At 44.3% G+C, this 12,967-nt stretch overlaps 1 protein-coding gene and 2 non-coding genes across 3 annotated transcripts; all 3 read right to left on the reverse strand.

Moving 5' to 3' along the window:
- Positions 1-616: 616 nt before the first annotated feature.
- Positions 617-6,964, reverse strand: LOC118791084 (protein FAM122A-like). The gene is made up of 10 exons (XM_036548344.1): positions 5,888-6,964; positions 5,276-5,354; positions 5,040-5,093; positions 4,268-4,311; positions 3,485-3,539; positions 2,904-3,005; positions 2,590-2,675; positions 2,263-2,327; positions 1,868-1,964; positions 617-871 (listed from the first exon to the last, which is right to left on the reverse strand). The coding sequence occupies exons 1-10, from the start codon at positions 6,010-6,012 to the stop codon at positions 736-738; spliced, it is 843 nt and encodes a 280-aa protein (XP_036404237.1). The 5' UTR covers positions 6,013-6,964; the 3' UTR covers positions 617-735.
- Positions 3,117-3,269, reverse strand: LOC118791697. The gene has a single exon (XR_005005558.1). It is a non-coding gene; the product is annotated as a small nucleolar RNA U109 (small nucleolar RNA).
- LOC118791698 lies at positions 4,576-4,717 on the reverse strand. The gene has a single exon (XR_005005559.1). It is a non-coding gene; the product is annotated as a small nucleolar RNA U109 (small nucleolar RNA).
- Positions 6,965-12,967: the final 6,003 nt, after the last annotated feature.

Below are 12,967 nucleotides of genomic sequence, written 5' to 3' on the forward strand. Positions count from 1 at the left end.
TTCATTGTCCATCTGCACCCCTCTGACAAAGACAAGGACTCAAAGACCCCCTGCCCCACCCACACACCCCCAGAACCTTAGCTGCAGAAAGGTTCCAGTGAAACAATTGTCAGTTTGCGCTTCTGGCCCTGAGCCCGCAATCACCTCAGAGCTAACAAACAACAGTAATATTAACAATATATAATAATTATATACATTCTTACAAAAAAATTGCAAGTGGGATCAAAATAAGTTAAATTCATTCACAACAATACCTCTAGGAAATTTGTGCAGGTACACCAAAGAACTTGGAAATCCTGTTAAGGCAGTTCATTTGTCATCTTAAGCCCCCTTTAAAAAAAAAAAAAAAAAAAGACTTTTTGAGGGAAAGGATATGGTACTTCCATTTCTGTCTGGCTTCGAGATAACCGGTGCAGAGCCAGTGGGGAAACTGCAGTTCTGGAACAGCACAGGGGCTCAGCACCATGTGGTAAATCCATACAAAGAAGCTGATGCCAACTGTCCCCATAACCACCGCTCTTTCATAGCTGAACAGAGCATCCACACCACTTCAGATCCAAGGCGTTTATAAAAAAAAAAAAAAAAAAAAAGACAGGTTTTTTTTCTCCTTGCTGTCTCCTCTGATTAATCGCCTATTGTCCAATCTGCAAACCAATGCAAACACAGTTCCAAAGTGGAACAGTGAGACAGAATCCCAGAAGCCTCATTCCCCCTCTCCTTTACTGCACCTCTGTGTCACTTTGGGGAAAGGTCCTGGAGAGGGGTGAAGGGCGAGGTCCCGGGGGAGGAAGACACGCCCTCCATCTTGGCCGGGGACCCAGAAGAAGAGCCGACACTGCTGAGGCTTCCATCCAGCAGGTCTGGGGTCAGACTGGCAGAGAGAGGGTTAATAAGACAGGGCACGTGTGGGGACAGGAGAAGAGCCCGACAGAATGAGAGAAACAAACTGCATTCTACCGACATGGAATTCAGCTGAAGCGCTGATTTAGGGGCAGGCCCCCCCCGAGTGGCTCTGTCAGTAACACATTAACTTTGAGCTCAGGCTGAGCCCTGCAGCCTGGGTTCCAATCTGGCCACATCGTTTGCCAACAGTCACTGGGATCTCGCAGCAGAAAAAAAAATTTGCTTCGTTCTACTGGGGGGGGTGGGCAAGTCAGCCAGCCTGTGCTCATTTTTCCGCTCTCAGCTCACCCCTGTCATTCCTTAGGCACCTTCAAGTTGCTCGGATGACATCAGTTGAGTAGCACAAATGCTCCAGTGAGCGCCCACCCCGCTGAAGTGGGCCGTGTGACTTGCAGTGCAAAAAACAGCCGTTGGCTGGGTGCAAGTGTAGCAGAGGATTGCATTTGTCTTGCCAGAGGTTGTCACGGTGAGGTGAGCCTAGCATATTTACATTTACAGTATATTATATATATATATATATATAAAATATAGTTGCCTGCTGCATGTTGCACTAAAGTCTTTAATCTTTACTGCTTGGTTTAAAATGGTTTCTCCTACTGACTGAGCTACCAAAAGGACTTCCCTCCACTCCACTTTTCATTTCTTCCCTCTGTACCCCTCATATGATCTCATGTTTGAGTATTGAGAGAAACTGATCCACACTTCACTTTTTGCCTAAAAAGGCCACTCAGTCCCAATCAGTGCTTTAACTACCATCATCCCCGAAAAAGGGCAACAGAGGTGTTTACGTCTGCACCATTTTAAATTCTGTCCTGTGATATTTTTTTTAATGTGAAAAACTCTAAAAGCAGCTTTGTTCTCACAGGTTTACCGGTAGATCTACACATGCTGACAAATGAGGGAACAGCCTCTTCATCGGCTCAAGGACCACAGAGAGACAGGGAGGGACCACAGAACTACTCACCAGGGGCTGAGGTCTGACAGGTGGGTCACTTCAGGGGACAGCATGCTGGCAGTGCCCTGGAAGAGTCTCTTGGGTTGGCTCTCTGGCTCCATATCACCTGACCCCACCACACACAGAGGCAGTGAGTGAAAACCCTCTTACAGACACCGTGCCTACTCGCAATACGCATCAGGTGTATTGATTCCTGCACTCATTAAAATCAGAGCTCCCGATGGCTACATCACATGATTACATTTATCCCCTCTCCTGCAACAATGGCTTCACTTTGAAATAAAAATAAGACAAAAAAAAAAAAAAATGTACACGTCGTGCGTCTTACTACATCAGAGGCCATTGCACACACATTCTCCTACTCAGCATTCCTAATAGGGAAAGAGCAGGTAGGATGGTCTCACCTTTCCTCTTGATGGGCCCCAGAATGCTCGGCCTGATGCAGTTTATGGGACTCTGACTCCTCCGACTGGACAGTCACAGAGAGCGCACAGGGACAGCACAGTCAAATCCTCAGCCATGTGCCAGGCAAAACACAAACATCCCTCTACCACAGTCCACTGTCATTCATGACTCTGTTGCAATGTATTTATTTTGACTTTCAAAACAACATTCTGGCTCAATGCCTGGCACGACAAGAGCCACCTTTAAGGAATGTTTCACTGAGCGATCGTGCCAGTCTCGTTTCTCTCTGGTGAGAATGAAGGCCCCTCTGGGCTTGAAGGGCTTACCTGAAACGGCGGGTAGGACTGGGAACGGGGCTGGGGGATAGCCCGTTGCTGCTGACCGGAATTTGTAGGGAGGGAGAGAAGCATTGCTGTGGGATTGAAACAACAGAGTGAAATATTTGTATTGTATCTGACTACAGAGCACGGGCATATCATTGCCCTTATGTTTTCTCCACATGTTTGTTCATGTGGCCTTATCATCATGCCCTTATCTACCTCCCCTTTTTATGTCATTCCTGATAAGACCGTCTCCCACATGACTAAACGCGAATACAAAATCTCAAGCGCACACACTACCAAGCTGGAAGACTGCCCACCTTTTTCCCCAGTCCTCTGGTCGGGGACGGAGCCGGGGACACCGGCACGAAGTCGATCCGTTTCGGGGAAGACGACGAAGACTTGTCGAAGTCGTTATCACTCTGGCAGAAAATGGGGGCAACTGTGATCACAGAGAAACCCCCGGGTGTCCTCCTCAGACACCGTTCAGATTCTACATTCTGCAGCGAGCCTTCAGATTTGAGCCACGAGCCTGATGTGGGAGTATAATACTACCGACTCAGTCTGTTCTCGAGAGACTGGTGGCCCTGTTAACTCCGCTTGGTTTGATGTTGCATGTCTGTACTGTCCACAGTCCCTACAGCAGGGAAAGGGAGCCACCGCAGCCCTGAGGCCACGACATGCCCATAGGATGAAACACCTGACAGCATTCCAGTGTGGAATAACTGAGTATTCCAGAACATATCAACAGAAATTGGGAGGACCAGTGCAAACGCAAAAGGCAAAAAAAGGGTGTGTGTGGGGGGGGGGGGGGGGGAATCACGGGCGTGAATCAACTCTCAACGCAAACACTGGAATGGAGGAAGACCTGATGTCCTAACTGAAGAGAGGCATTTCTTACCAAACTGAGACTCTCCTCCCATGAATGACTCATCTGCATTGCTGCTTGTACCTCCCTGAAAGAGAGAAGACAAAAAAAATGCATTTACAACATTTTCAAAATTAATATACAACAGCACATTCTTTAAAAAAAATGAGTATCTAAAAGCACATTCTTTTTCAAAGTGGACACCCAAAAGTACACTCCACTGACTACTGCTGTCCTATTTTTATGGCTGTTCATGTTGGAAAAGGCTGGATAGAAAGGTGCCCACAGGGACACAGCATCTCTACTGATGCTCTCAGGGACGAGGAATTTCTCCATCATTTTGCGCCTGATCTGTGAAATACACATGTACACGCACACACACCTGTAATAGATTTCACACACACATGCGAGATCTGACTGGACAGAAGTGGTCCTTTTAAAAGCCATGATCATACAATAATGTGAAACATTTATGTAACGCTTCACAATGTGTAAACGACAATATATCTTCAGAGCAAACCCTGAGTTAACGTTAGCCAGGTAAAAATGCCGGTTGGCACTCTAAAAAGGCTGCTTACAGAAAGTCAGCACCTTATATCTCATAAGACTGCAGAAAAAGAAGCTGGTAAAAAACTGATTTAAAAACTGATTCAAAACATGTCACAACAATTCAACGCACCCCCCCACCCCCACCCCAATTCTCAATTAGCCAGCTTAACTGGGTCAAATGAGACTTCTGGAAAAGCACTGCGTGTCCCCACGGTCCTGGTTTCCATTCAGGAGATTCAGGAACCCCGCAGAAGCCAGGCTGCTTACCGTTCATGGGCGGTCTCTCTGTTCATCACATCAACACCCTCTTCCTGGAGGATCACAAAGCAAACACTTACATTAGCCACAGGACACGATTCATCACACTAGATGGCAATACAGTGTGCATTCATAAGCACCACCTCAGAGCACAGGCTGTGCAGTTCAACCAGTCTGCATATCGACAGGATAGGCTTACGGTGTACAGAGATGATTACCCCATCCATATACTACGTTAAGCCAAACTAAGTTAATCCAATCTATGCAGTGCCCAATCCACACGGATGGCTGTGAACAGGCAGTCAGGCTCTAGTTTTAAGTGTTGGAGCGCGATACTACCAGTCAGTCCGCTCTGTGAGACTGCTGGCCCTGTGAGCTCCATGCTGTTTGACTCTGGCATGTCTCTCCGTCACCCACACTCCCTATGGTGATCGAGGGAGGCAGGGGTCTGACATGCAGGTCACCTCAGGAGAAAAAAGTAGCCCCCTAGTCTGGTGAGGCCCTCTGGGGTTTCTCCTAGATGATCAACAAACAAAAATTGTGCAAAAAAACTGCAGTCATGCTTTTCACTGCAATCACTTTGGTCACAAAAACATCCAAAACAAAATTGAATCCCCAGAGAGCTTACCTTCTGCTGTTCTTGCTATAAACAAAGATCTGCACCTTTACAGTGTTAATGACAAGGGTATTGCTGTTGTAAAATTGTACCAATGCCATGTGGGCCAGCCATGTGCACAAGTCAGCTACTGTGCTGGTGGATTATCAAGTGGGAGCAGATTACCTGTTTTATCTGGTGGAGTCTGGTGCTGGGGACTCGGATGGGAGATGAAGGGACCTGTACATGATATACACACATGCGTATAAAAAAAATGACAAAGCTTAAACCACACCATCTGCAGCACCAATGAAGTGTTTGGGTGATGTGCTGTTAAATGACTGGTTTTAAACCACCAATACTTCCCCCCCCCAGAAAACAAAAAAAAAGTAAAGAAAAACAAAACATTGATGGTTCCATACCAGGCCGGGACGGTTCACAATGGTCGTGCTGTTTCTGCGACCGAGGATGACCTCCCTCTGAAACACCTGCGTGTTGTCACTGATGATCAGAGAGAGGGGTTTATTCATAGAATATCAGACAGAAGATGGACAGTGAAACCCTATGTAAAGACATCTGCAGCTGGGAATGTCTGGACTTTCTCAACAACAATATCTAGCTTTATCGTAAACTTTCTGTAGTCGTTCTGTAGTGTTTAGAGTAATGAACTGAAAACTCTGCCATTACTGGAAAGACTGGAGGCCCCGTTAAGTCAACACTGCAAACGGGCATACGCACAGAGTTGCAAAGTTGACGAAAAGCCTTCAAGTTTCAGCAAGACAAGATGGAAGGGTGAATTTGCAGATCAGTTTAATTTGTAATAAACCTGATAAATTACTGACGGACCAATCAAGGCGACTGCAGGGCAAACTATAAACTAAACAGACCATGTACTCTTAGTTAAATGCATGCAAATGCCACCAGCATAATCACGGGACAAAAATAAGGAATACAGAACAAGGCCACTTTTCAACAAGAATTTGAGATTTTAAAAACGTTTCCCCCAAACCGATCAAGTCAAAACGAATCTTAACCTTAAGCCGTTTATCATCGGTGCGCTGTTGGATCGTCTCAAGCACCCGTCGCTTTGACCCAGTGACGATGGTATCTCGAGGTCCAGCTCCATCGTCTCTTGCTGCATGACTCCAGAGTTATTCATTGTGGTTGTGGTCACATGTGCAAACTTTTTAGCGAGACTACTTTTATTTCTGCGACACTGCAAGCTTGCTAGTCGTCTTCATAGCAAGTCAGCGGCAGACAAATTCAAAGTTACCGGACAGATTGATGTAGACCCAGACCTCCATCCCTCCATGTAGCTACACACGTTATATTTCTGCGCATGAATGACCGACGGAAGGATAACGTTAAATTGCAGGTATTTGTTCCCAACTCCAGCTGTAGTTAACCAACTGTAAAGCGAAAATAAGAGTCCATTCTTATCCAATTGTTTTCTGTATCTAACTAGAGTGATTCTTTCAAAGTCTCGTCGGGGATCATCTCGTTCGAATATCAATACAGCTAAAAAATCCCTCTCTACCAAACAAGCGTTTCTCTGTTTTGACGGTATATGGCTTTGGCTACAGTAAATTGCGGTAGCTACTCAAACAATAGCCGGCCAGCTAGCTAACTCCAGCTATGCTTTTCCTGAAAAGGATGGCCCACGCACCACTAAAGACATAGCTAACAACCAAAATGCATGATCAGAATGTGTGTGCGGTAGCGAGGTTAATTTCAGCAACTCTCCAAACAGAAAACACGAGCTAGCAAAGTACGTTGCTTAAGCCGTTGAAAAGTGAGACTGGGCGCAACCTGATTCATCTGTAGCTCTTGGATAGTCCAGCTACAGTAGCCAGCCAGCTAGCTAGCTAACTAGCTAGCTAGCTATTGATAAGCCTCAGAAATAATTTAGCTAGCTTGCTACTGTTGGCTAACAAGGTAGTCTAACGATGTAACGAAATCTCTCACAGATCAGCAACCCTCAGTAATTTCTAGGTTAGTCCGATGTCCAAGACATCTATATTTGTCTTGTGAATTACAGCTGGTAATCAAATGAAATATCTAGCTAATTGTCTTATTGAGGCACTGATTTCAATGTTCTGTTTACCACTCCGCCTGTCGCTGCAGCAGAACTCCTGTCTCAACCAAACTTCCCGCCCCTTCTCTTGCCTGCTCGTTTGATAGATCGCCACATTAACCAATAAAAATGTGAGAATTTGCCGGCGACCCAATTTGAAAGGCAATAGAGTGACCAATGAGAGGAACGGGTCTAAGCAATTTCCTGCAGAGGCACGAGCACTACGTCATTATGTCCCGCCTTCAGTTTATCAATAATTTCGGAAGGTTTTCTAAATAATCATATAATTCGCAGACACTTAAATACTTACTGTTTGCGCGCAACAAGCCACAACTCACGTAGAGCAAACCCATACAACGATTAAAATAAGTCATCATTACCTCTAACAAGGCGCTAATAGTATTAGAATTTACTTCAGCTGTTCTGAGCGGCAAACGGCTAAGCTTGCAACCCACCAAGCAACATCCTATTCTTGGGTTATCCTAAGTAGCTTGACAATCTATCCTCTGAGAGCGTGCAAGAGAGTCAACTTCGTTCGTTTCTTTATATAGGACACTACATTTCGCACTCAGGACGGACAGCCTATGGTTGTACTATTTTTGACCATAAGAGGGCAACCTTGACTGCCACAAGATTAGAGGATAGATATATTTAACTTGCGCAAAATGTTTGCATGGGTGTGCTACACTTATGTGACGCAAACACCGTCAACTTGTAAAGAGACGGAAGAGTTTTACACTCATCCTAAAATATTAGCGTTGACACAGCCTCTGTGTGTAACCTGTAAATATAACACAACTTATTGTTGTTATTGTACCTTATGTATGTAGGTGAATATTTATTACCTATAGGTGTTGTTTGTTCAGTAGTGGCCACTTTTCATGATGCCCACTGACAGGGACACAGCATTGCAGGAGATGATTTCTTTTTATGCAATGACAAACTCTACATGGATTTGTGAATCTGCCTCCTCGTCTATTTCCTCCCTTTCTTTTCATTTGTAATAGCAAAGTGCAGGAAATGCACTGACACTCTGGTGAAAACTAATTTGACTGTCGTCTACCAGTACTCTGGGGCAGGACCAAAGTCAGGAGAGTTTGAAGTGACCAATGAATTGACTGCAGGCCCCAATGGCAGCAGCATTCCCCGAACCATCTCTTCAGCCCCAGATAAAATCAGTCAACATCCCCCTATCTGCACAAGAAAATAATCAGATAATGCTCTGAGAAACTTTTAGATGGTACAGTAACGTAGATCCAATTCTTCTGCATAAACATGCAGCTGTAATAGGCTATTTTCACACATGCGTACTAGTGCATCATCCCCATTTTGTTTAACCTAAGGGAAATGGATGAAAGGAAACTGGGCTACTACGAGTGACCTTTAATTCTGCTGATATGGTGTTCTTTTGTTTATTATTATCATTTTAAATAAAAAGGCTGTGTTTTTTCAGTCATTGCATTTCATGGTGATGTCAAACTGGTGAGTCCCAATAAATTTTGTTAGAAGGCAGCTTGCTGAAATTCAGTGAAACCAGATAGCAGTCACAGTGCAAACATCAGGCCTTCTTTCTCAATCCCATTATTGAATGTGAATTAAACATCCACTGTTTGGCAGGATTAAAATGCAAATAACTGTCTAAACAGACCCCCCCCCCACACACACACACACACAAACATACACCAACATCTTTGCTGTCCATGACTTGCTCCACACAGCTCAGACTTGTTTTATGTTATGGCCAAGTCACATGGTACATACAGCTCTGTTCAAGCCCTTATGTCTGGCAGCGGACAATGTCTCCTTTCTCCATCTGTAATGAGAGACATGAGTGGCACAGCCAGGCGTCTGGGAGGTCATTACCCAGGGTCAGGTGATTGTGACACTGAGGAGCAGAGGGTAGGAAGGAGGCATTGCAGAAACTGTGGGAATCCCCTTGCAGATGTTCTGTCCAGAAACTTGGACGTTCTCCATGTGACCCTCAAAGGCATCCCAGAGTTATGGATGAGCACTGCGAGGATTTGCTTGTGTGCCTAGTAACCGACTGGTTTTGGAATTCGTTGTTGGTATGTGCATGGATACCCATGTGGACATATTAGCCACCTTTCTCAACACATGCAAATTGACTTCCCTAGTATCTACTGATTTGCTTTGCTTTCGGGCCCTTTCATTCTGTCTTTTTCTTTCACCCCTTCTGAACTCTGGCTATATTGCGTGTGTTGGCATTGGGTTTAAACACGCTGCTTAATTCGTCATGCTTAATGGTGTTTTTGCAAGATTTCCCCAACAGCTAAAAGACCAATGGACACCAGGATGGCTGGCAGAGGCATCAATAATTCAGTGTTCTGTCTAGATACTGCGTATCACATGAAAGGTCAGATCAGGCAGCTTGCCTGGAGACCACTGAGCAATGAGACTGAGTATAGCAGAGAGCATACAAAAACAGCAGCTTCATGACATGTCTTTCCCAAAGTTTGCTTACAACAGACATGTATCCTGAACTCTTGGTGGTGATGTGCACTACCCACAGCTGAAACTTTTGGTGAATGATTTGTCTGAGCAGGTTTGTCTTGATTGCTGCAATTATAAAATGAATTAAGATAATCACATTCCTTTTGGTAGTTCAGCACAGGCTCTAAAAAGTCACTCACACACAGGAAAGTAAATATGATACACAAAATAAAATAAGTAATAACATCAGTTGGTCATTCCCCGTCCCTCTGACGTGTCTTGAATTCCCCAGTGTTGGAAAGTTCTATGCTTTTAGCACAGATTTTTTTTTTACTTGGTTGCAAACACACATTGACATCCAGATTGTAATTATTATGCATAGATTTGCTGTCAGAAACATACACTGTATTGTACTTTCACCACTGTTAAAATGACATTTTGCAGCAGTTAAGTGTGAATTTGTCTGTTATACATGTCATTAACAATGATAGTGGCTTTCATCCATGTTGCACCTTTTACAGATGTCAAACAGCTTTGCAGGGCCCCCAACTATCTCAGTCGTTAAGACACTTCCATTAAGTGCAATTTGAGCTCTATGGCCCATGTTCAATCACAGCCATGTCCTCAGCTGAAAATGGCCAGCAGCAGGATTAATTAAGATAATTAAACTGAGGAATTACCAGATGACTTTATTGTGAATTGGAAATTTGGTAATCACACTGAGAAGGACTCCTTTTCTTTGTAATACATACCATGGTTTTTTTTATGACTACAGTGAATCAGGATCATTTACCATCTCATCTGAAAATTTCCACCTCCTATAGCACAGTGTCCCCATTATTGCACTTGGGTGTTTGGTAGTTTTCTGTTTGATCTAATGGGAAGACAGTCCCTACTGGCCTGCCAACACCACTGCCAGCATCATCCTATTTTTGCAGGAGGCCTCTCATCCAAGTAGAGAGCAAGCCATCAGGCAGAAAAACATGTATGGTTACTACCCAGTTTTGGCAAATCTTCTGAAGCTCAAGGCTTTTCAAAACTAAAAAAACTGGAATCAGCCAACAAAAAAGGAAGGTGAGAGCTCTTTTCTAACAACCTCACCTGCCAAGCCTTCATAGTTCTGGAATCACCTGTTTTTCAAGTTTTTTTTTTTTTTTATCTGGTGGACATTCAGCAAGACTGATAGACCCTTAGCTGCCACTGTGGCGAAAGTGTGACATGAGTGTCCAATGTTCATTGTGGTGTCACTCTCCTAGTCATATGCCACTGTTCCCTTTGCTGCTGTTCTCTTGTCCTGCGCGTTGTGGAGAAGTTTGTCAGGCCCTTTGTGGCTGACCAAAATGTACAAACTGACATACAGCAATGCTTGTACATCAGAGGCCAGTAGAATCGCAAGTTCACAGTTCCTTCCTGAGTTGGTCAGCCTCAGTGCAAGCAAAAGCAATTGTCAGCGCATATAAAGCCTCAGAGAGCAAAGCAAGCCTTAAATCTGCCTTAATTGTCTACATGGAAATGTAGCTAACTGTAATCCTACAGCAGTGTAGGCCTGTGACAGTCCAGGTCTTGGATAGTGCACCTCTAACACAGCACCGTTCTAATACAGTCCACTTCTGTGCCAGTGCATGTTTGTGGGAGTGTAGTTTTGTGACAATGCAGGTCTGCGACAGCGCTGGACCAGGCACAGCTTCAGTGAGTTATGAGTTGAGACCAAGCCCCCTCGCCGGCCTGTAGCCCAGGCGAGAGGAAGGAAGTGGAGTGACTCAAGTAGCTCTCTTCAAAACAACAACAAAATAGGGGCTGCAGATGTAACTGTGAGTTAGCCGCGGCCTCCCAGTCCGTGACAAATTCAGTACACTGTCTGCGTTTCGGACACTGTCAGTTTAACACCTGAAAAACATGCTCACAGCCATTCAGTATGTATGTAAAGGTGGGAGAGAAAGAAATAACATGTCAATCCAAATCTAGTAAAAATATATGAAGGGTGAATGGTTCATTGTTTTTAATTTTAGGAATCAAAGGACTTGCTGCACCAGATCTAAGATGCAAATGGTGATTTTTTTTTTAACCATTTAGTCAGCACGCATATGTCTTAACTGAGCAACATGGCACTTTTTCTCACTAAAATATGGCACTTTTTCTCACTAAAATACATTATGAAATCTTGGCAATTTTTGGTCATGTAGCTCTTTTCACCTTGTTTGTATAAATATATATATATATATATATATATGTGTGTGTGTGTGTGCGCACAAATATAGGTTAGGATGAGTGTTTGAGTGCTTGTGAGATATAAGCCTGATAAATGTGCTGCCAATGCAATATTCATGGTTTCACATGCTGCAGTTAGCCGTATCTGTTCACGTTTTACTAGCTCCATTGTGACAGCACACGCACACACACACGCGCGCAGGCACAGTCCAAACGCTGAAAGCTCGCATTGTTCCCCAGTACTCTCCCTCTCGGTTTGCCTCATGCTGTGTCTCGCTATGACTCACCCGCTGTGCCAGCCAACAGTGCACTTTACCTGCCGTGGTTTCTGCGTGTCAGGGGTGCAAGCGTGGTTTGGGAAATTCGTGGGCCACACGCGCCGAGACAAATAACCCCCATCACACTTAAAGCTCTGCCCGTAAGATTCATCATACATATCAGACAGATACACTGATGATACTAGACCAAAAATAACTTTATCACATGGCACATTGCACTGTTATTTTATTATACCAGTAGTGTTCATCCTAACCACAGCGTATGTTGTGCTTATATTTGAGGACACTGGAATAAGGAAAAAACTCACTCTTTTTTCAGTTAGTTAGACAAAGTTACGTGCAAAGCACGTGTGGATGAAAAGAGGCCTACATTTGTATGTTCTAGGCTGGACATTTCTGTTTAAGAGGTCAGGCAGGGCAAATCCATTTATGGATAAGATCTGATTATTGGTGTGAGAGGCCCTCTGCCACTCTGTCACTGTCTTGACAGTTTAGGCACTTTTCAATAACTCTCCTCATCCATTTGCTGTAACTAGGGTGCACACAGCATGGCCACCACTGAGTCTGCTACTCTCAAAATGGAATGTCCAGAACCAGTCTCTTGAAGGACAGGATGAAGAAAAGAGGAAGAGACTGAAAAGAGGGTATGAAGACTGAAAATAAAAACGAGGGTAAGCAAAATAAACATACTATCGTATGTCTAAAGCGCTCAAATTATTTTCAAGTTGTTTGAGACCACTCCCTCTCTGCATGTGAACGGTGATGCGATACTTAGCGTGTAATTGTTCACAGCATTTGCGCAGTCTCTTTAACACAGCAGATCTCTGTAATTTAGTGGGCTTTTATTTTCACTTTCAGCCTTTGCCTGCCGCTGGCGGAGCGTGCATTGCATGGGGAACTGGCTGACTGTTCACTATGAATATGGTGAGCTGTTATTTACTGTTAGGCACTGACGAGGTGGGGGTGCGGGGGGTCAAGTTTAAACAGGAAGATATGCTCGGTAAGGTGCCAGTTGATGATATTGGAATTAAAACCAACAACGCGCGCACAACCCCCACCCCCCAAACTAAGATGGTGTATTTCTTTTTGTAATAAAACCTATT

This window comes from Megalops cyprinoides, chromosome 16 (assembly GCF_013368585.1).
Source record: "Megalops cyprinoides isolate fMegCyp1 chromosome 16, fMegCyp1.pri, whole genome shotgun sequence".
NCBI classification, from domain to species: Eukaryota; Metazoa; Chordata; class Actinopteri; order Elopiformes; family Megalopidae; genus Megalops; species Megalops cyprinoides.